Genomic DNA, 24,907 nt, shown 5'->3' on the forward strand with positions numbered 1-24,907 from the left:
GGCCCCTGTACCCCCACCACTGATCCAGGGGCTCCTCCCGCTCACGGCTCCGCTGATCCAGACCACACCAGCGTCTCCATCCCTCGAGTCACCTGCAGCATCCTCCAGGCAGGGGGGGCGAATTAAAAGGTTTCTCAGTAGTTTTTATTACTTACAGCAGTAAGTTCAGTGCCACGTGGGGGTCCTGGAGTGGGCTGGAGGGAGCGCGTGGTCGCTGCACGCGGCAGTTGGCGTCACTTCATGTTCAGAAAGTCTCTGCAACCAGACGTAATAAATCTTACACTGTGTCACTGACCCTCCTGTGCTGCGTCAGAGCCTGATTTGTGATCCCTGGATGTGGGGCTGAGCCGGGCTTGGAGCACCTCTGCACCCAGGGCAGAGAGGAGCTGGTGTCCCCAGGGCCACCTCCCCACGACACCCAGGCTGAGGGCAGCGAGGAGTGAATGAAGCTCAAAAAGTGAGTGCAGCAAACACCGTGGGGAGGGGAAGGAGCAGGGGGAAGACACCTGTGTGGTTGCAGCAGGAGAGAAGGCACCAGTGGAAGAAGAGACCAAGACTCATCCCGTGTGTCCCCCCTTTCTGTGGAGCAGCACTTACTTCACCAGGGCTGGCAGCTCCGGGTTGAACGAGATGTAGTCGTGGCCCAAGCCCAGCTTCTCGGGAAAGGTAATGAACTTCACCTTGGTTTTGTCCTTGTAGGCGCTGTGAGCTGTCTCATAGAGCTGGGGTGGGGTGGGACTGTGGTTAGTGGGACCCAAACCCTCTCCTGGCACCCTGGGCGTGGCCATCCCTTCTCTGGCCGCTTCATCCCTCCAAAGCCAGGCTGGAACAGTGCCCAGTCCTTGTGACAGCCCAGATGGCAGGTCCCCACCTTGCGTCCCATGTGTGGAGGCACGACACCATCATCTTCTGCGTGCAGGATGAGCAGGGGACAGGCCAGCACCTTCACACTGTGGGCAGCAAACACAGCGCTGAGGACTCACCCCAAAGCCAACAGACCCATGGGAGCCTCCCCAGCCCCTGCTTCAACTCCCAGAGCACCCTGATCCCCCTGGCAGTGCCCCTCAGAGCCATCCCAACCCATCAGTGGCACCCACACTGGGTGCCCTGGCAGGTCCACGTGGGTGATGCCCACGCTGCTCGCCCTGGCATGGCAGCACCAAGCACCCTAATCACCTCAAACCCCAATTAGCAGGTCTCTGGTTTCAAAAGCACCCAGAAGTCTCTCTGGCACGGGCTGCGTGTGCACGAGTGGGTAGTGCCCCAAAAAAAGGGATGGTGGCTTGTGGACTTTGCTTAATAATTACACTGGTATCTGAAGTTATGCAAATAAAAAGGCATTTTTGAGGCGTGAATAAGCTGGGTAAACACAGAGGAGTGCAGGGATTTCATGAGGTGACAAGACATCTCTCCTCAGCCAGGTGGGCCCAGAATTGTCCCGGTATTATCCTGGCAGCTCCCTGAAAATGGCTGTGCCCCTTCCCACCAGGAACTCACTTCTCATCGCTGCGGAAGAACATGTCAGCCCGAGCCATCGAGTCCAGGATGAGGTACCCAAATCCTGGGAACTGGCGGTAGATCTGCCAGGGAGAGAATTAGGGTGCTATGGCTGGGATTCCAGTGTGAGGTGGGGGAGACTCAGGTAGCTGGGGCTGACACCGCTGGGACCCGACAGGCAGGACCCATCCCCTGTCACTGCTGGGTGACCCCCCCAGACTCACCTTGGTGATGGGGATGTGGGCAGCTGCCTCTCGGATGTTGGTGTAGGGAGACTCCAGGACAACGGCATCAACCTGGACCCCTGAGGGCAAAGCAGGGTGGGAGAACTGTGGGGGGCTGTCCCTTCTCCCCAGACTGCTGCCACACTCCCCTCCCAGGCAGCAGCTGTGGGGCCAAGGTGTCCCCATCCCACTAAGGAGGACAGGGATGGCCACTTGTCCCCACCACAGGGAACAAGCTTGATGCTAAAGCAGAGAGTGACAGCACTCCCCATCTCCTCTGTGGCCCCCAAAATCTGGCCAAGGCTGTGCAGAGCCCCAAGGGGACACCATGTGGGGACAACCCAACCCAGCCATGCTGGCCCTTACCTCGCTCCTCCTGCAGTTTCCTTGCTGCGTTTGTGGCAATCCTGTGACAGGGGAGGTGACGGTGAGGGGGAGCAGCCACGACACCCCGGCAGGGTGCACAGCACCCTCAGACTTCCCCCTTCCTGGCTGGGGTTTGGCTTTGCAGGTGCAGGGTGGGCTCTGTGTCCCTTCATCCCCCTTACCCTGTCCCCAGGGAGTGTCCCCAGAAGAGGATGCTGCTGTTCCCACTCCGTGCTTTCGCCCAGTCGTAGAGCGCCAGGACATCCGTGGTGAAGCCTCTCTCCGTGGGGTGTCCAGTGGAGTCCCCGTAGCCTGTGGGGGACATGGCTCGGTGTCACCACCCTGGGGGGCACCAGCCCCAAGAGGGGGTCACCCAGTGAGGGGTAGGGGGGTGACTCTACCTCTGTAGTCCAGAGCCAGGATGTGGAAGTCAGCAGCGCCCATGGTCTGTCAGAGCAGCAGGGTGTTACGACCTGGGGGGTTGGGGATGCACCCCAGGACCCCCAGCATGGCCAGGTCACTCTGCCCAGGGTCCCTCTTGAGTCCCCAGAGCCAGCAGGAGCCTTACTCCCAGCAGGTCCCAGTGTCCCCACGGGGCACCACTTACCTTCAGGAACTGGACGCGGTGACGCGCGGCCCTGACGGGGAGAACGAGGTTAGAGCTCGGGGGCACCCCAAGGGACCCTCCCCTCCAGCACCAGTGCAGGCGAGGGACCAGGGAGACCTTCTCCCAGGAGCAGAGAACTGGATGCTCAGTGGGGTGGCTGATTTTATCCCCTTTATCTTTTAGGGATTTTTTTAATGGCTGACAGTTCGGCACCCACCGCAGCAGCCCCTGCACCGAGTCTGCTGGTTCTCACCTGAGAGCAGCCACTGCACCCGTCCTCCCCTGGCCCTGGCCCTGCAGCAGCACCCACGGGCACTCACCTGGTGCCCCCATTGCCGTGTAGGTAGATGATCACGGGGTGAGCATCAGCCAGTGCCTCCTCGTACCAGCGCTGGTCCTGGCCCCGCGCCTCGGCTGCTCTGCTGCCCGGCACCGTGTGCCTGGGGGGGGACATGGTGGGGTCACCCTGGGGAATCCCACCTGGCTTAGCCAGGACAGTGCTGTGCCCACCCAGGATGCCGAGGATGTCCCCGCTCACCAGATGCCAACGGTGACGCCCGGCTCGGTGGTGAGGTGCAGGTTGATGGTGTTGTTCACCAGCAGCTCCGGCCGCCGAAAGTCCACGAAGAAGGGGAAGGCCACTGATGGAGAAATCAGAGCCATCACCTCATACCCAGTTGCTTTTACACCTTTTTTTTTTTTTTTTTCATTCCAAATCAACACGGTACGGTTTTTAAACTATTTAGGGCCACGCTCGGGTAGTCGAGCTCAGCCCTGTGCCACGTCCTCCTGCCTGGATTCCCAGCCCCGCCGACGTTGTGCGTGCCCAGGCGTGTTGTAACTTCAGGCAGTAAACAGGGTCGGCAGCAGCACCTTATTAGAGCTTGCAAAACACAGGGAAAGGTCTCTCCCTGCCTCCTCTGCAAGCCCACGGCTCAGGGGGAGTCGGGTGGGCGCCGTCCCGGTGCCACCCAGGCAGTGGGTGTGGCCCCACCCGTGTTTTGGGGGCTCCCCACCGCCCAGCTGAATCCCTGGGAGGGTTCTCCCGGCTGGGACAGCCCCGGGCTACTCACGGAAGTTCAGGTAGACAAATTTGGTGAGCACGCTGGGGAAGAGGCGGATGAGGAAGGGCACGGAGATGTAGATGAGGAGCATTCCCAGGAGGAGGGTCCGCAGGTGGGAGAGCCAGGAACACCGGCCCCTGCAAGGGAGGCACCTTCTGAGCACATTCCCCTCTCATCCCAAGGGATTTAGGGTGCAGCAGAGCAGGCTCCCCACTCCCAATCCCAGTGGTGATGGTTGGGTACAGCAGCAGCTTTTCCCCACGAGGGTCTGAGGATGATGTTTTTGTCCCCCTGGGACTGGGAACCGGATCCCCACACCAGCATTTTGGGGATGGAGCCGAGGTGTCAGAGCAGCCCCGCCGTGCCACAGTGTGATAAAGCCATGATTCCATCCCCCACACCCTCCCACAGGACGCCGGGAGGCAGGAAAGGCAGCTTCCCACGGGACGCCGGCAGGCAGGAAGGGCAGGGAATGTGCCAGGGCTGGGAGCTGCAAACCAAACCGGCACTAAGGAGCAACCGATACTCTGTGGCAACACCCCAAATCCTGGCTGGTGAGACACAGTGTCCCCAAACCTGGCACTAAGAGCTTCTGCAATACTCCAGGGACACAGAGGAAAGGTGGGAAAGAGCTTGGAGAGCCCACAGGGCGATGTCCTCAAGCGCCACCAGCACGGGGGGAGAGTGTGTCCGCCTCGACAGCGTCCTGCCCTGAAGGGGCTGGGGACACATCCAGCTGCCCTCTGCAGCAGGAAGACACAGCCCCAGCCTCCAAGAGGGAAAGGGAAGAGCCAAGAGCTGCAGCTTTCCCGGCATCAACCTCCCTCGTGGGTTCATGGTGCCAGATGATGGGGAAACCAGCCTGGGCACTGGGGGATTTAGGGCAGAGGTTTCTGGGGCAGGATTTAGGGCAGGGTAGCCAGGCACAGCTCAATCCCAGGATCACCGTCCCTCCTGCAGAAGAGCCTCTTGTCCATTCCCTGCTTCGGGGGGTGCTGCAAGATCCTGAGGAGAAGCAGCAAAAGGGGTGCCAGAGCAGCGTGGCACTGGTCCCCAGGGCACAGGGAGCTCCTGGAATCCCAGTCATCCCCCAGGTCTTTGGTCTGAGCAGTCCCACTTTATGCCAGCAGCAACAGGCCAGGAATGCCCTGGAGAGGCTGCAGGACAGTGTCAGGTGCAAATCTTGGTTTACACCCAGTGTTCAAGTGCAGGGGAGAGCCCTCACACAGCCCTTGCACAACACCTGCCACAGGTGAGCACTGACCTGTCCGGACCAGAGCGATGTGCCCACCAAGGGGCACCTCTGACAGCTGGCACGGCAACCACGGGGGACAGCAAGGCGACACGGCCCCGCGTGGCACCGGGACGGGGTGGGACATGGCCACAGTGTAGGGCCAAGGCAGGGTGACATAGGGACACGGCCACCGCACGGGGTCACGGCGGTGGCAGGGTGACGCGGGGACACAGCCACGGTACAGGGTCACCGCTATGGCACGGCGACCCGGGGACATGGCCACAGGGGTGCGATCACCCCCGTGACAGACAGGGCGGCACGGCCAAGGCAGGGGGGGGGCAGACACAGGGTCACGGCCCCAGCGAGGCGACAAGGCCACGGCGCGGGGACACGGGAGCACGGCCAGGGCACGGGGCCAGACCCGCGACACGGGGGACGCCGCGGTGCACGTGGTCACAGGAGGCGCGACAGGGGACGCGGCCGAGGGACGGCGACGGCGACAGCGGCTCCGGGGAGCGCAGCGGCGCGCCCAGGCCGGCGGGTACTCACCGCTGCTGCCGGGCCGCGCCGGCCCTGCCCTCCGCCCGGCCGCTGTCGCCGCTGTCGCCGCTGTCGCCGTCCCTGTCGCAGCCGCGCCGCCGCATCGCTCCGCGCCCGCCCGCGACAGCGCCGAGACAGCGCCGCGACAGCGCCGACAGGCCCCGCCCACGGGCCGGGACACGCCCACACCGCGGGACACGCCCATACCAACAAGCCCCGCCCACCCGTCCATGACGGCAGGTCACGCCCTCTTGCCAAAGCCACGCCCTCTCGAGCTCGGGGGGCGGGGCCAGCACCGCCTACGCGGGTTCAGCGCCCGATCCGGGGATGGGCGGGGCTGGGAGGATCCCAAAATATCTGCGGTGCCGTGTCCAGCAGCGATGGGTGGGGTTGGGGGGGATCCCGGCCGGGTTACAGCCTCCTGTCCCACACGGACGGGCGGGCCTAGCGGGAACCCCAGAAGATGCGCAGCCCCAAGGACAGGCGGGCCTAGGGAGGACCCTGGTCCAGGCTGCAGCGCCCTGTCCTGCAGGGATTGATGGATCGAGGACGGACCCCGGCGGGGTTACGGCCCCCTGGCCCCCAGGGATGGGTGGGTCAAGGGGGGACCCTATCAAGGCTGCAGCCCCGTGTCCCCCAGACACGGGCAGGGCTAGGGGGGACCCCAGTCCGGGTTACATCCCGTTGTCCCCCAAGGATGGGTGAGTCTAGGGGGGACCCCATCAGGGCTGCACCCCCTTGTCTCCCATGGCTGGGTGGGTCTAGGGGGAGCCCAGAAGATCTGCAGCCCCCTCTTCCCCGTAGATGGGTGTGTCCAGAGGGGACCCCATCAAGGCTGCTGCCCCCTGACTCCAAGGCAGGCCAGGGAGAGCATGGGGCCAGCAGCAAGGTGACACACTGGGAAAATCAGCCTTGCCATGGGCAAGCAGTGCACAGGGAAAGCTTCCAGGTTAAAAAAAAAAAAAAATTAAAGATTAAAACGGGTTTAAACTCAAAGCTGGTGTCCCTTGTCTTGGGCAGGAAGGGTGGAAACCTGCTGCTGGTTCCCCTTTCGGCTGAGCCTCCCACCTGCAGCTCTGTCAGGATGAGTCAGCTGGAACCTTTCAGGCTGAAACTTCCCACCAGGAAAGAAATATCCCCGTTTCACTGTTTTTCTCTGTGAAACTCTGCCAGGTACAGGAGGATGTGCTGCCTGGAAGGCACACACAGCTCATCCATCACCTGCAGTACCACACCTGGGAACGGGGCCCACAGCAGAGAGAGATGTGGGAATTTTTGAGCTGCTCTTGTTCCACCTGCCTTCCAAAGCAAGGCCTGTGCTGGCTTTCCTGAGTTAGAATCATGGAATCCCAGAATGTCTGGGTTGGAAGGGACCTTAAAGCTCATCTTGTTCCACCCCCTGCCATGGGCAGGGACATGTCCCACTAGACCAGGTTGCTCCAAGCCCCGTCCAACCTGTCCTTGAACACTTCCAGGGATGCCACAGCTCCTCTGGGCAACCTGTGGCAGGGCCTCACCACCCTCACAGGGCAGAGCTTCTTCCCAATATCTGATCTAAACCTCCCTCGCCAGCCCTGAATGCAAATCCAGAGGCAAACAGGTCTGGTCAAACCGGGGCCGTGGGCAGGCAGGTGCACGTTCCCCATCAGCAGGTGTTGCAATGAGGTGCCACAAGCCAGCCCCACGCTGCTCTTCCCATGCCACAGGGGCAGGAGAACATGAGAAATGACCAACAGATCCAGCTGGATTCACGCTCAAGAGCTTTTTCCTTCCGCTCCCGTTTTTTTCCCATTCCCAGTGGGCCCTGGGGCTGCAGGGGCAGTGGTTTGTCCTGAAGATGATAGGAGAGATGGTCCCCAGAGCCTCCACTTTGATGTCCACGGGGCTGGGCAAGCTGCCTGAGGGGTCTGGAGCTCCTGGGGGCTGGAAGGGATCGGCATGGGGTCAATGCAGAGCACACACCAGGGTGGAGCAGCCACCCAAATACTTCTTGCCAGAGGGACCCAGCACAGCAAACGTGGCACGCGTGAGGGTTTCCTGGGCTGGAAGGAGAATCCTACAGTGGCAGGGCGTGCAGGATCAGGCCCGAGCAGCCGTGCTGGGAAAGGCGACTGTGCAGCGGGAGCCGAACGTGCGATGGCAGCATCGAGCCGCGGGCGCGCAGGCAGGACGGCACTGCGGCTCAGCGGGGCTCGCCTTTGTTTTGTGCGAAAAAAATAGCAAAGTTTAGGCTTAGGTCATTCCAAACTTCTCCCTGCACCAGCTGGAAGATGGGGAGGTTCCCTGCAGCTGTTTTTTTCCTGTGGAGTCTTTTCTCTTTTTTTCCCCCTTCGTTTATGCTTCGCTGATGGTTCCACAGCGCTTTTTTTTTTTTTTTCTTTTTCCTGATTTTTTTTTTGGCTATTTAATGGCCCTGCTTCCCCAGGAGGCCGAGATGAGGGGTGTCACTCCCAGCGGGAGCAGACCCCAGGAACGCAGGAGCTGCTCTCAGCTCCCTGTGCCGCAGCCGGACCTTCCCTCGCCTCAGAACAAAGCGCCCCATTGTGCAGGGAAAATGGGAAGGAAAGCGTGACGGAGCAGCCCGAGCCGTGCCGGGAGGGTGGGTGTTCCTGCGGGAACGGGGCACCCACGGCCTCGCACAGGGGTCACCCACTGCCTGCGCAGGCGCCCGCGGATGCTGACCCTGATTTTGGGTGGCTCTGTGCCAACCCCAAGCCCGGCCGCGGATCCATCCCAAGCCGCTGGAGTCCAGCAGTCCTGGATTTTTCCCACGTGCCCCGTTTTTTTTGTGGCCTGTCACACGTGACACGTGGGTGACCGGAGGTTTCCTCCCTGCCAGTGCCATCCTCAAAGGCAGCTGCTTGCTTGGAAAAGGGGGCTCCAAAAATAGGCTGGCGGGCTCCGTGTCTGGCACGGCTCCGTGGATCCCTAGAAACGCACTTCCCTCCTCTGGGAAAACGAGGGAAAAATAAAATCAGGATGCCTCTGCTAACAGCCGGTCCTAAAAAAAATGAGTCAGGAATTCGCACCGTGCTGATACAGCCCCGCACTCCTGAGCTCCCGAGGGGGATTCTGCACATCCGTGTGGGATCGGGACACGGAGCATCCCCATCTCCCACCCGTGTGTGGGCGGTTGCTTTGCTGGGCGACAGGGGAGAGACTTTTCGGGGCTGTCGCTTGGATTAGCGAGGCACCGGCGAGGAGGAGGAGGGTGAGGGGGGATAAAGGTCCTGGCACTCGCCGGGCTCGCAACAAAACAAAGCACCAGATGGTTCCAACTTCGGCATAATACGCGGTGAAAAAGTGTTTGAAGCGGGGATGGAAAAGCAAATGTGGAAAGAGAGGGAGAAAGGAAAGAAAGGAAAAACCCCTCAGCAAGTGTCAGGGCAGAAGAAAGCGTCGGAGAAAAATGGCAAATGTTAAGAACCGAGACAAAAAAGCCCTCGGGCGGCACAAAGCCTGGGGCTGCTGACATCTGTCCGGCAAAGCCCCTTCCCTTTGGAGTCACCTTTCCTCGCCTCTGTCACCGCAGGGACACGGCCACGGCCCCGGACAGGGCTTTGCTGGGTGCTGGGGCACATGGGGCTCTGTCATGTCCCACCGTGTCCCTGTGCTGGCCCTGGGGCAGCAGCAGTGACGTGCCCGGTGACGTGCAGCAGAGCTGGCCCTAAATATTTTATTACACTGTTACCTCACACGTGGCGTCCCCTGTGCCCTTGTCACAGCCGGTGGGGCCGCTTGCCAAACCCACCCGGGGCTCTGCTGCAGGATCTCGTGGGGTTTTAAGCCCGGATTCCGATCGGAGCAAGGCTTATGCAACCCCTGTGTGAGGCTTTTGTGTTCTCCTCGCTCCTCCTCCCCCCACACCCCCGAAATACCTTGAACCTGCAGGCCGGAGTAGCCCCAAAAAAGGGGAAGAAGGCTTAAAAGTTCTCTCACCCCTGGCATTTTCACACACACACACCAAAAAAAAAAAAAAAAGCAGCGAAATCAGCTCATGCAATTGCTCGAGAGCGGATTGCAGTGTGGGTGTAACCCCTCATGAGCCATCAGAGAATCCACAAGCCACAAGCCTTGGGGACTGCCGGCTCCCTGCGGCTCGGCTGGCGCTGAGCAGGAGCGTGGGCGGCCGACGGCTCCAGCTTCCAACCGGGACTGCCGAGCTTTAAATAAGGCTTGCAGTTTTTGCTGGTGCCTGTGGGTCGTGTGTCAGTGCCCCGGGCCCCCCGCGGGATGGTTCGTGGGGCAGAGGGTGGTCCCTGGATTTGTGAGGCCCCAAAGTGAGTGGGGGGAGCTCCCTTGGGTGCTGGGGTGATGGCAGGGCTGGGTGCCGTGATACTGGGGGTTTTGGGGCAGCGTGGAGCTGCGGGGCCATGTCCCCAGGGGCGCAGGACAGAGTGGAGCCGGGGTGATGTCCCCTCCGGGGTGTGGGATGGTGGGATATGAGGTGATGCCACCCTGGGGGACAGGACAGCGTGGAGAAGGGCTGATGCTTCCCTGGGGTACAGGATGGTGGGAACCAAGGTGATGCCACCCGGGGGGGCAGCAGAGCAGGGAGCTGGGGTGACGTCCCTCCGGGGTGAGGGGTGATGGGAACCAAGGTGATGCCACCCTGGGGGACATGACATTGGGGAGCCATGGTGATATCACCTTGGGGTGCAGGACAGCAGGGAGCTGGGGTGATGCCACCCTGGGGTGTGGGATGATGGGAACTGAGATGATGCCACCTGGGGGTGAGGCAGGAGCCAGGGTGATGCCACTCAGGGGTGCATGACAGCAGGGAGCTGGGGTGATGCCATACAGGCGCAGGACAGCGGTGACACGCGGGTGCCCCAGCGGTGCGGGACAGCCCCGCAAACCCCACAAGCCGTCCCCCGCGGCGGGGGGCGGTCCCGGGCGGTGCCGCACAAAGGCCGCCGGTCCCCCCGCCCCGGGGCCGCCCCGCACCCCCGGGGGCCGCCCCCGAGCCTCGGCCCAATAAACGCGGCCGCATTTGAACGCGGCGCCTCCCCCGGCCCCGCAACGCTCCGAGCGCTCCCGCCGCGCCCGCGGGCACCGCAGCCGGTGAGGCCGGGACGGGAGCGGGGCGGGGGATGCGGGGATGCCGGGGAAGGGAAGGGGTACCGGTACCACGGAGCCCCGGGGTGCGCGGGGGAGGGAGCTCTGGCCGCCCCGGTCCCTCCTCCGCGGGCGGTGCCGGGGCTCAGCCCGCCCCTTCCCGTCCCTTCCCGGCGGGGCCGGCCGCGTGTGCGGGACGCCGGGACGGGGCGGCGGGGAAGGGGCGCAGCGGCGAGGTGGGTGCGTGGGGAAGGGGCCCTGGAGGGAGGGGGATGCTGGAGGAAGGGGGGGAATGTTGGTTGCTGGAGGAACGAGACGCTGGAGAGGAGGGGGGGATGCTGCAGGAAGGGGGATGCTGGAAGCGGGGACATGCTGCGGGAAGGGGGTGATGGGGACAGGGTCTTGTAGCCAGAGGGTGCCGGGGGGGGGCCGGTTTCAGGGGTGTCTGCGTGTGGGTGCCACAGCAAAGCCCCCAGGGTCCCCTTTGCGCTGCTGGCAGTGGTCCAGAGGGGTGAGCGGCACCGGGTGCCCTCGCCCTCCTGCCAAGGACACCCCATCCCGGCGCGCGTCCCCGTCCCCGGAGCGATGCTCCAAAGGCTGGGAGCGGGTTCTGGACCAATCTGCCCGGGCTGGGTGGAGGAAGCAGCCGGCTGTGGCTGGAGGAATTCATAACAGCAGTTGTTTTGTCATCGGCAAAGCCCTCGCTGTCACCAGGGTGGCAGACGGCATCTGCTGTCTGGTCACCAACCGTGGGCCCCTCATCCTTGGCGCATCCCTGCAAGGATGGAGCCGGGGCGGTGAGCCTGGGAAGCCCGAATCCACAGCCTGGGAGGTTCCAGCGCTGGGTGCACCGCGATTCTGCCGCGTGAGTGGGTGACAGCTCGGGTGGGTGACAGTCTGGGTGCATCCTGCCCATCTTCCCCGTGTGCTCCCCAAAACGGAGCTGGCGGGAGGCGGTGGGCGCGTTATCGCCGTGATTCAGCACTGCCCGGGTTTATCGGAGCCGGTGCGCGTCTGAGCTCCTCGGGAATTGCCGGATCCTTCATTTCCCGGCGCGCGAGGCGTCGCTGGATAAATTACCGGCTCGCTTTGTTTACTTCTGAACTAATCAGCTTTGTGCCTCCACCTTGGGCTTTATCGCACCCGGGGCTCCCCGAGTTGCTGCAGAGCGACTCCAGCCCGATTTGCAAAATCAAACCAGATGGGCGCTTTGTTTTTCCTTACGGAGGGAAGGCTGGGAGTGAAAAGCCCTATTACAATGCAAATACCGGGCTGGCGTGAATATTCAAACCGCTGCGCTGCTTTTGAAGCTCTTTACATACATTTGTAGTGCTTTTTTTATATACGCCATCGCTGCTCTGCTAATCTGGAGTGGAGCTTGGTTAACAGAATCTCTGCTCTCTGCCAGCTTCGGAGGGTTTGGGGGCGTTTTGGGGTGCACGGGGAGAGGTGGCATTGAGGTGCAAAGTGGAAATTATGAGCGTGGTCAATGGGGGGAGGATCCGCCAGCTGTAAGGCTGACTCTGGTGGTGACCCTTGAAGAGCCGGGCGTGCTGTCAAGTGATTTACTGATATTTGGGTGCTTCATTGTCCTTTTGGGTTTTGTTTTTCCCTTTCCCTTTGGTTTCTCGGTGTGACCCTTTGTGGAGCTGCTGCTCCCAAGAGGGGACAGGGTGGGCCGAGCTGGGAAATTGCCCCAACACGGTGGGAGGGCTTGGGGTTCTGTGCAGAGACAGGGCAGTGACAGAGATCTTCTCTCCAGACCTGAGGGAACAGCTGGAGTTGTGTCAGGAGAGGTTTAGGTTAAATATCAGCACAAGGCTCTTCCCCCAGAGGGTGGTTGGCACTGAACAGGCTCCCCAGGGCAGTGGGCACGGCCCCAAGGCTGCCAGAGCTCCAGGAGGGTTTGGACAATGCTCTGAGGGACAGGGTGGGATTGTTGGGGTGTCCTGGGCAGGGCCAGGAGTTGGACTGGATGATCCTTGTGGGTCCCTTCCAACTTGGGTCATTCTGTGACTCGTCAGAGCCGCTTCACTGCAGCTGCGATGGATGAAGTGGTTCATTAGGGGAAGGAGATAATGAGTTTGAGACAATCTCAGCTCTGGTTTTCCAACAAGGGCTCATGGATCTGGTTTTAGTGGCTGCTGGGCATCCTGTATAAACCTCACCATGACAGACTGGGGTCCTGGTGGCTTTTCCCAGCTGTGTTCACACTGTCCCTGTTGTCACAAGCACAGCAGGAAGGGAAAGTTGCTTTAAACTGCCCACACATGGCCCTGCTCTCCAGCACAGGGTGGACACTACAGAGCAGTGACATCCCAGGGAGCAGGTGCTTGTGTTTTGGAGGTGGCCACACGATGCTGCTGGGTAATTACTGCTAATTACCAGGCCCTGTTTGAGTCCAGGTGACCAAGAGTAGCAGCAAAATCAGCGTTCTCCTTGCTGTCCCTTGAAAGCAGTGACTTGATTGAGGCCACTGCCCTTCCACAGAGGGCTGGCTGGGGTCAGGGCAGGGTACCCATAGCCCTAGTTGGTGTTGCAGCCTGAGGGGGCATCTGGGCACCAGCCAGGTGAAAGGTGTCCCTACCCATGGCAGGGGGGTTGGAATGAGGTGGTCTTGAAGGTCCTTCCCAACTCAAACCGTTCTGGGATTCTGTGATTCATATGGGTTTTCACTCCTAAAAAGGTAATTCTGCTAATTGTAGTGTTTTCACTTGCTGATGCCGTTGATTGACCAGGTAATTTGTGTCTTTATTAGCTCCAGGCTAAAGCTGGGGGGTTGGTATTGATTCCAGGCACTTAATATGCGAAGCAGTAATTACTGTTTAAGCCTATATTGTTTGAGTTAAATTTAGCTGAGAATTTAGTCCTATCAGGCCTCTACATTGTGTGCTCTGAAGGTTATCTGGCACTCAGGAGGTGGGGGGATTTAGGGGAAGGAAAGAAATGCCGGTGAAAACTTCCTCTTCTCATCATCCCCGAGCGCGCTTTGCTTCCCCGGGCTTGTTGTAGGGAGAACACAAATAAGGAATAACGTGGCTGTGACTCTCCTAAACCTGCACCTTTCATCGCTGCCTGCTCAAGCTGGTCACTTTTGGGGGGGCTTGAAACGCCACAGAAGGCCGGCAATAAATCTGAACAAAGTGATGCCCCGTGCGGGGACCGGGGGAGCCCCCGCTCAGCTGCCGCCCGCCCGCCCGCCCCTATTATCCCGGCCGCCCTCCTGCATCTCAGCTGCTGGCCCATCTGGAGCGGAGATGAAAGGCTGGGCTTTAATTCGGGCTTTGTGTGCCTCTGGTGTGTGTGTGTGTGAGTGTCCCCCTCCCCTCTCGGCCCTTTCTCCGCTGCCAGTCCCCCCCGGCGCACGGGTGCGGAAGGTGGCTCTGATGCCGCTGACCTCATTATTGTGACTGCCGGGTGATGCCAGGCAGCTCATCAGGTAGGAGGAGGGCTGGATGGTGGTTTGTTTTCTTCCCCCCCCCCGTTCTGGAAGCGCTGCTGAATAATTCAGCCGGGAGTAGGCATCTTGGGTCACCTTGCGCAGCCGGCTGCGTGCCGGAGCCGCCTGCCTAAGATGGAGGTTGTGCAGGATGCGTGCGGGATCGCCCGGCTGCTGGCAGCTCCCTGGCGCTGACTGACTGCAGGTAGGCAGAGAGCCTTGGCCTTGGCTGGTGATTCCCGGGAAATCCCTTTCCCGATGAGCTCTGACCGTGGGGACGTGCGAGGCTGCCGGGGCCACCGTGCCAAAAACTCACCTTGGGCTGGAGGGCAGGTCTGGCCCCTGGCAGGGACCAGGCACCCACCTCTTCTTTTCCTTGGGGAATCGTATTTTTCTTGCTGGTTTCGTGGGCTCCCTAGTGCCTCCTCCACCTGGAGCCCAGCTGGACCTGCCCAGGGTAAGGTTTTGGGGCTTCTTGCGGGTGTGGCACCAAGAGGGGTGACCCCCCCAGTGCTCCAGCAGCGTGGATGCTCGGGGACATGTTGGGAGATGGCATTCAGCTCTCTGTGCTGTCTAACTGGGGGAACTGGTTCTGGCAGTGGAGGGGTGCTGGAGACATCTCCGGGGGGCAGGAGGTGGCTGACCCTGAAGATAAGAGGCTCGAAAATGCCTGGGAAGCTCCGTGGGTTGGAGTCACCTTTGCTGCAGGCTTGGCTGTGAGTTTTGGGGCTGCTGGAATGTGCAGGCAGGGCTCCCAGACACACCAGTGTCAGCAGCAGCCGCTGTGGAGCCCCGTGGGTGCAGGTGGGAAATGGGGATGCCAGTGTGAGAGTGGAAACTAGTTTGTTGCCTTCCTCCTGCTTGCAGGCACCTGAGTTTTTGGGTGCTGCCTCCTCCCCTGTGCCCTGAGTGCAGTGTGTCTGCACCTTCTCTCCTCCCTGCAGCGCTTGAGGGCTGTGATAAATCAGCTCAGGAGGGATCTGAAAGTAGGGGGCAAACAGGGGATTGGAGGGTGTGAGGCTCAGGTACAGGGATCTGGGGATGAGGAGTGTCCATGGTCAGCCTTGTCCACGTTGGTGCAGGAGGAAGGGCAGCCAGGCTGGGCTGTTCCTGTCCCATGGACGCTGCCTGGCACCAGCCCTGCATCCCTCAGCAGATGTGGGATCCCGAGGATGCTCTGCCTTGGCATCTGCTCCTGCAGCCAGTGGAATCAAGGACACGGCTGCTGCAGTGCCTGCCCTGGAGATTTCCCAGGGGTTGGGCTGTGCTGGTGGGCAGGGGGGTGAAATTGGGCTGCAGTTGGGGCAGCTTAGCTTGTTCTGGGATGTCTGAGCGTTCCTGGTTGACACATGGGCAACCTGTGAGGCTGAGAGGGGGCTTCTCCATAGCAGGGCTGGATGGTGAGGGGGGTTGGACAGAGCCCCTGTTTTGGGGAATGTGGCTGAGACAACCTGCAGCGGTGTCACCAAAATCAAACTCTCCTGGATGAGGCTGGCTGAGCATCCCGGCATTCCCAGTTGTGTCTTTGGGATACCAGGTCCCTACGGTGCCCACCGTCACTCAGCATGCTCTGGAGATGATGGTGGTGGTGGCACGTCCACACCAAGGCTGTGTGGTGCCACTGGGTGACACTGCTGCCACCCCAAGCTGACAGGGAGCCCCAGGCCAGGCTGGTGAATGGATCCAGCCAAATGCTGCATTTCAGACAGGAAATTTCCCTCTGCTCCCCTGCCAGAACAGCTCCTGGGGCTGTGATCCTCTGTTAGCAGTGGATGAGAGGAATGAAGAATTGCCTTGGAGGCACCCTGGGGCAAGCTGGGGAGAACCACCTGGGCTTTGTGTGCCCAGTGCAGGACACCAGATACATTTTGGCTGTTTCCATGCTGGGCTCTATTCTGCTCTGTGTTTGCTGCCGCTTTAGCAGTGTTTTCTCTGCCTTCAGCCAGGGTTCGACCTGGCAGTGGAGGAGAGCAGTGCAGTGAGTGCTTGGCAGTGCCAGGGGAATGACTGGTCTTGATCTTGGAGGTCTTTTCCAATCTAAATGATTGCCTTTGGTGTTGTGCCTGTCTGGCCTGAAGGGTTTGGGCTGGGGTCTCCTGCCCTCCCCTCTTCAGGCAGAGCCCCACCCTCTGTTCCCTGCAGCTGCTGGGCTGTTGCTGCCAGGATGGTTGTTTATCTCCTCACCAAAGCATCACCTGCAACACCTGGGGATCAGTGGAGCTCAAGGGAACAATTTTCCCCTGCAGCACCTCAGCTGCTCCAGCTGGGCCGGATGAGCTGCTGGTGGAGTCGGCGTGAGGTGGCACTTAGGGACTTGCCACGTGGGGCTGTCTCAACCACCTGGGCTGTACCCACTGGAGGAGGGCTCTGAAGGCTTTTTCCCTTCAGTCTTTCTGCTGTGTGTGACTTCTGCCTTCCCCCAGTGGGGTGGGAGAGGCTGGAGCAGTGGCAGAGCACCGGCTTCGCTCAACGCAAACGTGCGCGGCCACCGACGGCCTCGTGGGCAGCTCCTGCACCAGCCCTTGGGGTTCTCCACCGTTCCATGCCATGGGCACCGTGGTCAACGTTCACCTGCCCCATCTCTCCCCACAGGTGAGCGTGGCAGGCTATGGGATGGATGAAGCTGAGCAGGACCAGTATGAAGCTCGGCTCAAGGAGCTCTTCGACAGCTTTGACAGCACGGGCACGGGGTCCCTGGGGCAGGAGGAGCTCACTGACCTCTGCCACATGCTGCACCTGGAGGAGGTGGCCCCAGCACTGCAGCAGACCCTCCTCCAAGGAAACCTCCTAGGCAGGGTAAGGCTGGGGACATGGGGGGGCTGGGGGAGACAGACACACCGGTGTGTGGAGTTGTCTTGGAAGGAGACTGAATGTCTGGGGCTTCGGGGCTTGTGTTGGTCTGTTCAGCAGGGTGGGCACAGGGTGACTTCTGAGAGGGCAGTCGGTGATAACGGGGAAGGGCACTGCTCTGCCCTGGCTGGAGGTGGTCTGAAACTCAGAAGCCATCACTTCAGGTGTGTTTTCCCGGTGTCCAAGGCCAGACCAAGTGCTGGGTCCTGGCTGCTCAGCTCACACGGTGTTCGTGCTGCTGCTGGCCTGGGTCAGCTCCCTCAACCAGCTCACCAGGTGCTTGCACAAAGTCTGCAGCCCTTGGGATGAGACAGGGACCTAAATCCAGGGCTTGAGCCTGTGATTTACGTTGGCTTAGGCTGTAGTTAGGCTGGCAGGGCTGTGTGCAGTCGTGCACGTTTCTCTAAGGTAAAGAATATTGTCCAACTCAGGCAGTCGCTGGCTTGGCCACCTTTTTCCATTTACCTGGTGTTGGTGGCTTTCCAAAGCCATTTTTTGGTTGTGCTTGTACCTTTAGAGGGTTAAATGCCAGGGCACTGAGCAGGAGCTGCTTGCCCTTGGGGAGATCTCCGTGGTGTGTCCTTGTGCCTTCTGCATTCCGTCTTTCCCGGCACGCTGTGCTCAGAGTGCATCGGATCCTTCCCTTAAAATCACCCTGAAATCCCATCACTGCTCATTAAAATCAGAAAATGTGGAGCAGGGCAGCCAGGGCTCTCGACAGACAGGAGCTAAGTGGCTATTCCGACTCCAATTTCCAATCAAACTGCAGCTTTCAGGAACAAAATTCCTTTAACGAACAAAGCCACCTCTTCCCTGGGGCCAGAGCGTAGAGTGGTGCTGGAGCCTGGCACAGGGATGAACCCAGGTGGAGGTTTCTGACCTTTGGAGCTGCAGTGTGGTATTTGCTGGAGCACCGGAGACTTTGTTATGCTCCGTTGTCTTGAGCTTATTCTGCTCGGATGCTGTTATAGAATCGTGGAATGGGTTGGGTTGGAAGGGACCTTGAAGATCATCCAGTTCCACCCCCCTGCCATGGGCAGGGACACCTTCCACTATCCCAGGGTGCTCCAAGCCCCGTCCAACCAGACCTTGGGCACTTCCAGGGATCCAGGGGCAGCCATGGCCTCTCTGAGCAACCTGTGCCAGGGCCTGCCCACCCTCACAGGGAAGAATTCCTTCCTAATATCCAATTTAACATCTACCTTCCTTCAACTTAAAGCAATTTCCCCTTGTCCTGTCATCTGGCTTTGCCACTTGTGGGGTAGAGGGAAAGGAAGGGCACTGCTAAAGGTGTGGCTGTCACAGGGCACCGAAAAGCCCCTGTTGAAGCATCCCGAGTGCCGGGTCACGCTCACCCCATCCCGACTGGGAGCTCCGTCACTGCAAGCTGCCCCAGGGCACGAGGCATCATCCCGTTTTGTTTCATCCCTTTTGTCTCTAAGGGTGGTTCTGCCTTTACAAATCTGTGTCTCCTGCTCTCCCTGGCGTTGGTGCTCCTTAGCAGCAGCAGATGGCCCCGTGTCTGAGCGCCAGCCGGGTTTAACAGCCCTCGGATCCTCGGGGTTTCCTGGGAATCACGTCGGGAGAACAGCAGCAAACACGTTGCTCCCCGAGCACAGACTTCTTGCACCTGCCCCGCCGGCTCCTCGCCGCAGATGGTCCCAGCTTTTGTCCTCCTGCACTTCCAGGGGCTGGGATTTATGGGAGGGCACGGGGGGAAATGGGGGGTGGCAGGGGGGATGGTTTTGTCTGCTAAGGGGTAACTCAGCGGGGCCACGTGTGCTTGCTTTTGTGTGGGGGCTCTGCTCCAGGGATGAATGCTCCGGGATCATAGAATCATGGAATGGTTTGGGTTGGAAGGGGCTTTAAAGCTCGCCTGGTTCCAACCCCCTGCCGTGGGCAGGGAGTGCTCGGGTGGACCAGGAGCTGAGCTGGCGTCCGGTGAGGGGCTGGATACCTGCAGTGCTCTGGGGATTCATGGGGTCTGGTGGGCGGTGTAAACCCTGCCCTGACTCGTGGCAGAGCCAAACCACCCCTGAACTGCAATTCCCAGCAATTCCTGGGATTCCTCAGGAGGGCTGTTCCCTCAGGCCCCTCGAACTTGGTGGTGGGGGTGCAGGTGTGTCTGTCTGTCTGCCCTCTCTGTGCCCTTTCATTAGCACCAAACTCGTGTTGTCTCGGGGACAGTGCACGTGGCCTGGGGCTGGGTGATGTGCAGGGATGGGGGTAAGTCCCTGGAAATCGTGTCCCATCCCTGGAAGTGTCCAAGGCCAGGTTGGAGAGGGTTTGGAGCAGCCTGGTCTGGTGGAAGGTGTCCCTGCACACAGCAGGGGGTGGGAAGGAGATGAGCTCTAAGGTCCCTTCCCACCCAAACCATTCTATGGATTCTCTGAATTTGGAACCCTGCACAGGGATTGTCCTTGGCAGGGATGGGGAGCTCAGGTTTCAGCTGCACTATTGCATTAACAGCCTGCAGCGAGGACACCACAGTGTGGGGTTTCACTCCTCAGCTCCCTTCAGTGCTGTGGGTGGTGACCTCTTGCAAAATATCCTCCCTCTGTGCCCGCAGTGGTGCTGTTCCCCTTAATGTGCAGTGTGGTCCCCTTAATTTTGCATGTCACTCAGGAGGCTTGGGTGCAAGGCTGCAAGACTGCCCTGTTCTGCTGTTGTTGCAAGATTGCCTTGCTAGGACCAGAGGGAATGGCATGGAGCTGTGCCAGGAGAGGTTTAGGTTGGATCTCAGCACAAGGCTCTTCCCCCAGAGGGTGGCTGGCACTGAACAGGCTCCCCAGGGCAGTGGGCACAGCCCCAAGGCTGCCAGAGCTCCAGGAGTGTTTGGACAACGCTCTGAGGGACAGGGTGGGATTGTTGGGGTGTCCTGTGCCGGGCCAGGGGTTGGACTGGATGATCCTTGCAGGTCTCTTCCATCTCAGGCTATTCCATGATTCTATGTCTTCCCCACTTCCCTCTGCGACCTTCTGGCTGCCTCTGCTAGCAGGAATTTTCAAACAGGGGCAGAGCTTTGGGAATAGGGCTGTGCTGGAAGATCAAGGACTGGGGGAGCTGGAAGGAGCCCCCGGTGCCGGGTTTGCCCCGGAGAGGGTGGGTGTGCAAAGTGCTTTGCATTGCAGGGACAGGCAGCGGGGAGCAGCAGGTACCTTGGCACAGGCACACGCTCTTTCTAGTGCTAATAAGTCACGGCTTCAGAGGGAAGTGGCTGCAAAGCAGGCTTGGGATTTCTCAGAGGAGCTGGGGTTGCTCGGCAGCCGCTGCTTGGTTGGTCCCCGATTCCCGCGGGGAGGCAGTGCCGGGCTGGGCTGGCTCTGTTGGTGTTTAGTCTTGTTTGCCTCTGATTTACTTGTCCTGGGAAAGTTCTCCTCACCCAGGGGGGTTGATGTGCCCACAGGGCTCTGCTGGGGGAGTTTGGGGGGGATCTGTGATCCACGTGTCTGGCAAACGTTGTGCCATCGCATCCCAAACTCCGCTGAGTTCGGACTGGTTTGGATCAGCCTCGAGTTGCTGTTTGAGATCCCCTCCCCCTCCATGAGCAGATGCACAAGTTGGCAGCTCCAAAATAGAATCCCAGAATGTTGTGGGTTTGAAGGGACCTTGAAGATCACCCTGTTCCACCCCGCTGCCATGGGCAGGGGCACCTTGCACTAGACCAAGCTGTGTCCAACCTGGCCTTGGACACTTCCAGGGATCCAAGGGCAGCCACAGCTTTTCTGGGCAGCTCCTGCCAGGGCCTCCCCACCCTCACTGAAGGATTTCTGCAGCTTTTGTGGCTTTGCTGTCCCATGGCTGCCTGGTCCTCGAGCCCAGCTCCTAATTTTATCAGCTGTATTTCTCTAAGCACTCTCTGTGTGCAAACGTGCAACATCCAAGGTCAGACATGCACCACAGAGACTGATTTTCCTGCTTATCTGGTGTTAGAAAAACCTCTGGCCCATCCTGAAGGAAAATCTCCCCCTCTACCAGCTGGGACTCCACCTCCAGAGTGGGGTCTCACCCCTGGGAAGGCACAAGGGGGGAAACTCCTGCTCCTGTCCCTCTGCTGCTGATTTGCATTTTCAATCCTGCTGTGCAGCCAAGCAGAGCACTGGCACGGGGTGGGGGGGGGTGCTGGAGGATGGGCCAGGTCCTGCCCCTCAGCCTAATCTTCCATGGGCTCCTTTGGATGTGGTGGTCATGGTAAAATCGCTCAGGGTGGGGGGCGGTGCTGGGGCCATCTGTCCCTTGTGTCCCTTCACCCTTCCTCCTCTTCACTAATGCAAACACCACTGCCGGCCTTGCTGGGGCAGAGCAGGTGATGGGCTGGTGGTGCTTCACACCTGCCCAGGTGGTTTTGCCCTGTTTGGTTCAGTGTGTTTGCACCAGTGGTGCAAAGTGAGTTTTGTTTTGTTTTATTTTATTTTCTCTCTGCTGTGAGGTCCCATCCAGCCCCAGCACCCACCTGAGGGACCAACTCTATTGTTATTGTTCCCTTCCTGAGAAGATCCCAGGGGGAGAGAACCTGTTACTCGAACACCCTCATCTTTTATTCATCCTCATTTAGTCTAAATGTCAAGTTGGTTGTTTTTTTTTTTTTCTTTAATCGAGGGAATTCTCCTCTCTCTGTAAACTGTCCTTTGGAAGTACACCAGCCTTTGGAAGTGCATGGCAGCAATTAGTATTCAGATGAAGGCATCCCTGACGAGTTGCTTTGCTGAACATATTTTTAACTGTGTTTTAAAAAAAAAAAAAAGTTTAAAAATGTTCAGAACCACAGGGGCGATTGGCATTGCCTGAGTGAGCTCACCTGTCTCCCCTCCCTGCCACAGAGCTCATTGGCCTTTTTTTTGGGCTTGCTTGACCCCAAAAACAAGCTGGAGAACTTCAAACCCCAACCCTGTTGCTTGTGCAGCATCAAAATCCCCTCTGTGGCTTTGGATTCGCAGCGATCGACTCCAGCCAGAGCAGCCTCGGTGGCTTCTTCAAGTCCAAAACCCCTTGTCCGAGGCTAAAAACTCTTCCAAGATTTATTTAGCCAGAAGAAATCGCAGCAGCCAGCTCTGCCTCACCACTGACCCATGTCAAATAGCTTCTCCAGCTGTCCCCCACGGCTGGAATTGCTGACATTCCCGGGCATGGCTGGGAAGGAGCTGGAGCCCCTCTGTGACTGTTCGTGACCATGAGGCTTTCCAGGAAGGCACAGATGGAAAAGGGAGAGGAGGGGGGGGTAAAAAACCCCCTCAGTGGGAGGATCAGCCCTCTGTGGTTTTCCCAGCCACGCTCCAGACCTGGCATTCCCAGTCTGTGGAATGAAGGGAGCTGGGGCAGGACTGCCCTGGGAAGGGAGTGATTTTTTTTTTTTTTTTTTTTTTTTCTGCCATCCAGTGGTTTTTGAAGCTTAATTAGGGCAGTGGAGCATTTCCACAACCAAATCTCTCATCCCTGGTTAGGAATGGTATCTCCCTGACCCTGGCCAGGTCATCTCAAGCAATGGAGATGTTCCCTGCTCTCTTGGACATGTTAATTCGGCTTCCTGCTTGCTGGAAAAACCCAACCCACGCGTGAGAACGGTGGCTCTGGGTCATTCTGTGATAGCAATAAGGTTTTTTTCCATGTGCCCCAAAGACTCTGGTTGTGTCTTGATGTCCTTTGCTGTCACTTCTCCAGGCTCCAAGACCGCAGGAGCCGAGATTCCTTTGTTGTCAACACAACAGGCACTCGTGTTTCAGCGTGGTCTGAGTGATATCCACTGCTGCCCATCTCCCTGCTGGATTATTGCCCTCATATTTAACCACCTGCACCAGCTGATTTCCTCTTTTCTTCCCTTTTTCCCCCACAGGTCCACTTTGATCAGTTTAAAGAAGCACTTATCCTCATCTTATCCAGAACCCTGTCAAATGAAGAGCACTTCCAAGAACCAGGTAAATACTAAAATTATCCAAAACGTTACATTTTCTTGCACAGAGGAACTTGGAGAAAGTGCTTTTTAGGTGCTGAGCTTGGCCAGCCAAGCAGAAGAGCCTGTCCTGGGGGGGAGAAGGAGAGTTGAGGTCTGTTGTGGAGCCTTGTGAAAAGGCATTTTCAGAGCTCTAAGATATTTATGTCCCATTACCATGATCTAAATGCCCGGAGGGGCACGTGATGTCTGCGTGGAGAGAGCTCTAACAGCACTTCAGATGCTCGGGATGTCTCAGGGCTGCGAAATGGGCTGAGGTCTCTCCATCCCACAGCACTTCTGGTGGCCAGGGATGCTTTAGGAGTGGATGGCTGTGGGCAGGCACTCAAATGGCTGCTTTAATGCTGCTGCTTTTTCCCAGCTGGGACTAACGTTGATTTTTATATTTTTTTTTCTAAGTCCGTTCTGTTTCCTTCTGTCTGGGATGAGCAGGGTCAGCCTGGTCCCATAGGAAGCTGCTCTCTGTTCCTCCCAGGAAACAGCCTGGTCCAAAGTGTTCCTGAGCAAGGTGAACTCCCTGACAAACCAAGTTGGGGCCAGTTGGAGAATTCTAGAACGGTTTGGGTTGGAAGGGACCTTAGACCATCGTGTTCCACCCCCTGCCATGGGCAGGGACACGTTGCACTAGACCAGTTTGCTCCAAGCCCCACCCAGCGTGGCCTTGAACGCTTCCAGGGATGGGGGGCAGTGCTGGGAGTCTTCACTGTCCTGTTTTTATCTTGCCTTGTCTCAGTGTGCCTTGAAAATGTAGCTTTTTAGGCTTTCCTTGGCAGGAAAGATGGTTAAGCTTCATCTGCCTCCTCCCCCTTCCCCACACATCTCCCAGTGCACGAGGGACTGGTGGTGCTGGGAGCACTGGGAGGTGTGGGCTGGGCCCCTGCAGCTCCAGCTGGTGTCACACCTGTATGTAAATCCCTAATCCTGTCTTTGGAGCAGCCGGGGGAACGAAATCCCCCAAGGAGAAAACAGCTTAGCAAGGGTGGAGAGGGAAAACTCCAGGTTTCCTCTCCTGGAGCATCAATCCCAGCTGGAACATCCCACTCTGGAGAGAGCAGCCTGCCAGCAAAATTACACCTTTCCCCCTTAGACAGGCTGCACAAAAACACAGGGTGGAAGAGATGTGATTGATGGATTATCTTTATTTTTCCACCTCTCATTTCCAAAGCTCTTAATGCTTAGAGGGAGATGGGTGATGACAGCTCTTGCACCAGGCATTCCTTAATGGAATTTCCCAGCACAGGTCAGTGGGTGCTGGGGAGAGAGAGAGAGGAGGGGGGAGCATTGTGGTGAGGGGTGGGATCTGCTCCAATCCCTTCCAGCCCCTTGGAGAGGAGCTGGCACGGAGCAAGGAGGCAACCCCAGCACCCCAGTGGAGCAGAACTAATCCAGCATCCTGCGTTCATTGGGGAATCATATGGCTGAGGAGCTCCAGCTTGATTGAAATGTAAATAAATCTTCCAGAAACAGGCTGAATTTGGGGTTGTCGCCGGGGAAATTACGAGTGAAGCCAGAGAGCCCTCCTTGGGGACACGTTTGTCAGCTGGGTTTGGAATGGCAGGAAATCAAAGGGGCACGGGGTGCAGGTAGGGAGGCAGCACCAGGCAGGCCTGGGAGGCATTTTATTTTTAATGCATTTTGACAGGTTGGTTAACGCCAAAGTCGTTGCTTCTTTTAATTTAGATCAAGCTGGAGATTTGGAGAACAAGCTGCTTTGTGCTGCTGGTGTCAAACTGTCAGGGAGTGTGGAAATGCTGGTGTTCCAGCCCGCCCCAGGCTCGGGGAAAAAAATTGAGTTAAGAGCTCTAAATCGTATCATTTAAATGAAAATTTAATTTGGGGAGGGGGGGGGAGGGGAAAAAAAAAAAAAAGGCAGAGATTTTAAGGCTGTTTGCTTGTGTCTGTGGAGTTTGATCTGGAAGGAAGAGACTGCGTGCTGTGATGCTGTGGTTTTATCCAGGGATTTGGGTAATGGGAAGGTCACTTGGGTGGGCTCGTGGCTTTGGTCTGTCCTGCGTGTGCAACACGGCCAAGGGACCTGGCTGGGGACATCATCATCATCCTTGTCCCTGTGGGTGCTCCTG

General features: G+C 58.8%; 2 protein-coding genes across 2 annotated transcripts in view; one reads left to right on the top strand and one right to left on the bottom strand.

Moving 5' to 3' along the window:
• Positions 1-122: 122 nt before the first annotated feature.
• Positions 123-5,645, bottom strand: ABHD12B (abhydrolase domain containing 12B). The gene is made up of 13 exons (XM_050336145.1): positions 5,542-5,645; positions 3,768-3,895; positions 3,233-3,335; positions 3,015-3,134; positions 2,695-2,725; positions 2,489-2,534; positions 2,270-2,399; positions 2,088-2,128; positions 1,722-1,801; positions 1,498-1,580; positions 872-950; positions 598-722; positions 123-255 (listed from the first exon to the last, which is right to left on the bottom strand). The coding sequence occupies exons 1-13, from the start codon at positions 5,634-5,636 to the stop codon at positions 234-236; spliced, it is 1,083 nt and encodes a 360-aa protein (XP_050192102.1). The 5' UTR covers positions 5,637-5,645; the 3' UTR covers positions 123-233.
• Positions 5,646-11,256: 5,611 nt separating this feature from the next.
• The window catches only part of NIN (ninein), a 60,080-nt gene continuing 46,429 nt past the window's right edge, over positions 11,257-24,907 (top strand). The window contains 3 exon segments of the mRNA XM_050336104.1: positions 11,257-11,455; positions 16,622-16,825; positions 22,710-22,791. Of these exon segments, the coding sequence (XP_050192061.1) occupies positions 16,643-16,825; positions 22,710-22,791 (265 nt within the window). The 5' untranslated portion in view covers positions 11,257-11,455; positions 16,622-16,642.

The sequence above is a fragment of the Myiozetetes cayanensis genome, unplaced genomic scaffold (assembly GCF_022539395.1).
Source record: "Myiozetetes cayanensis isolate MyiCay16 unplaced genomic scaffold, myiCay2020 scf6-25, whole genome shotgun sequence".
Classification (NCBI taxonomy): domain Eukaryota; kingdom Metazoa; phylum Chordata; class Aves; order Passeriformes; family Tyrannidae; genus Myiozetetes; species Myiozetetes cayanensis.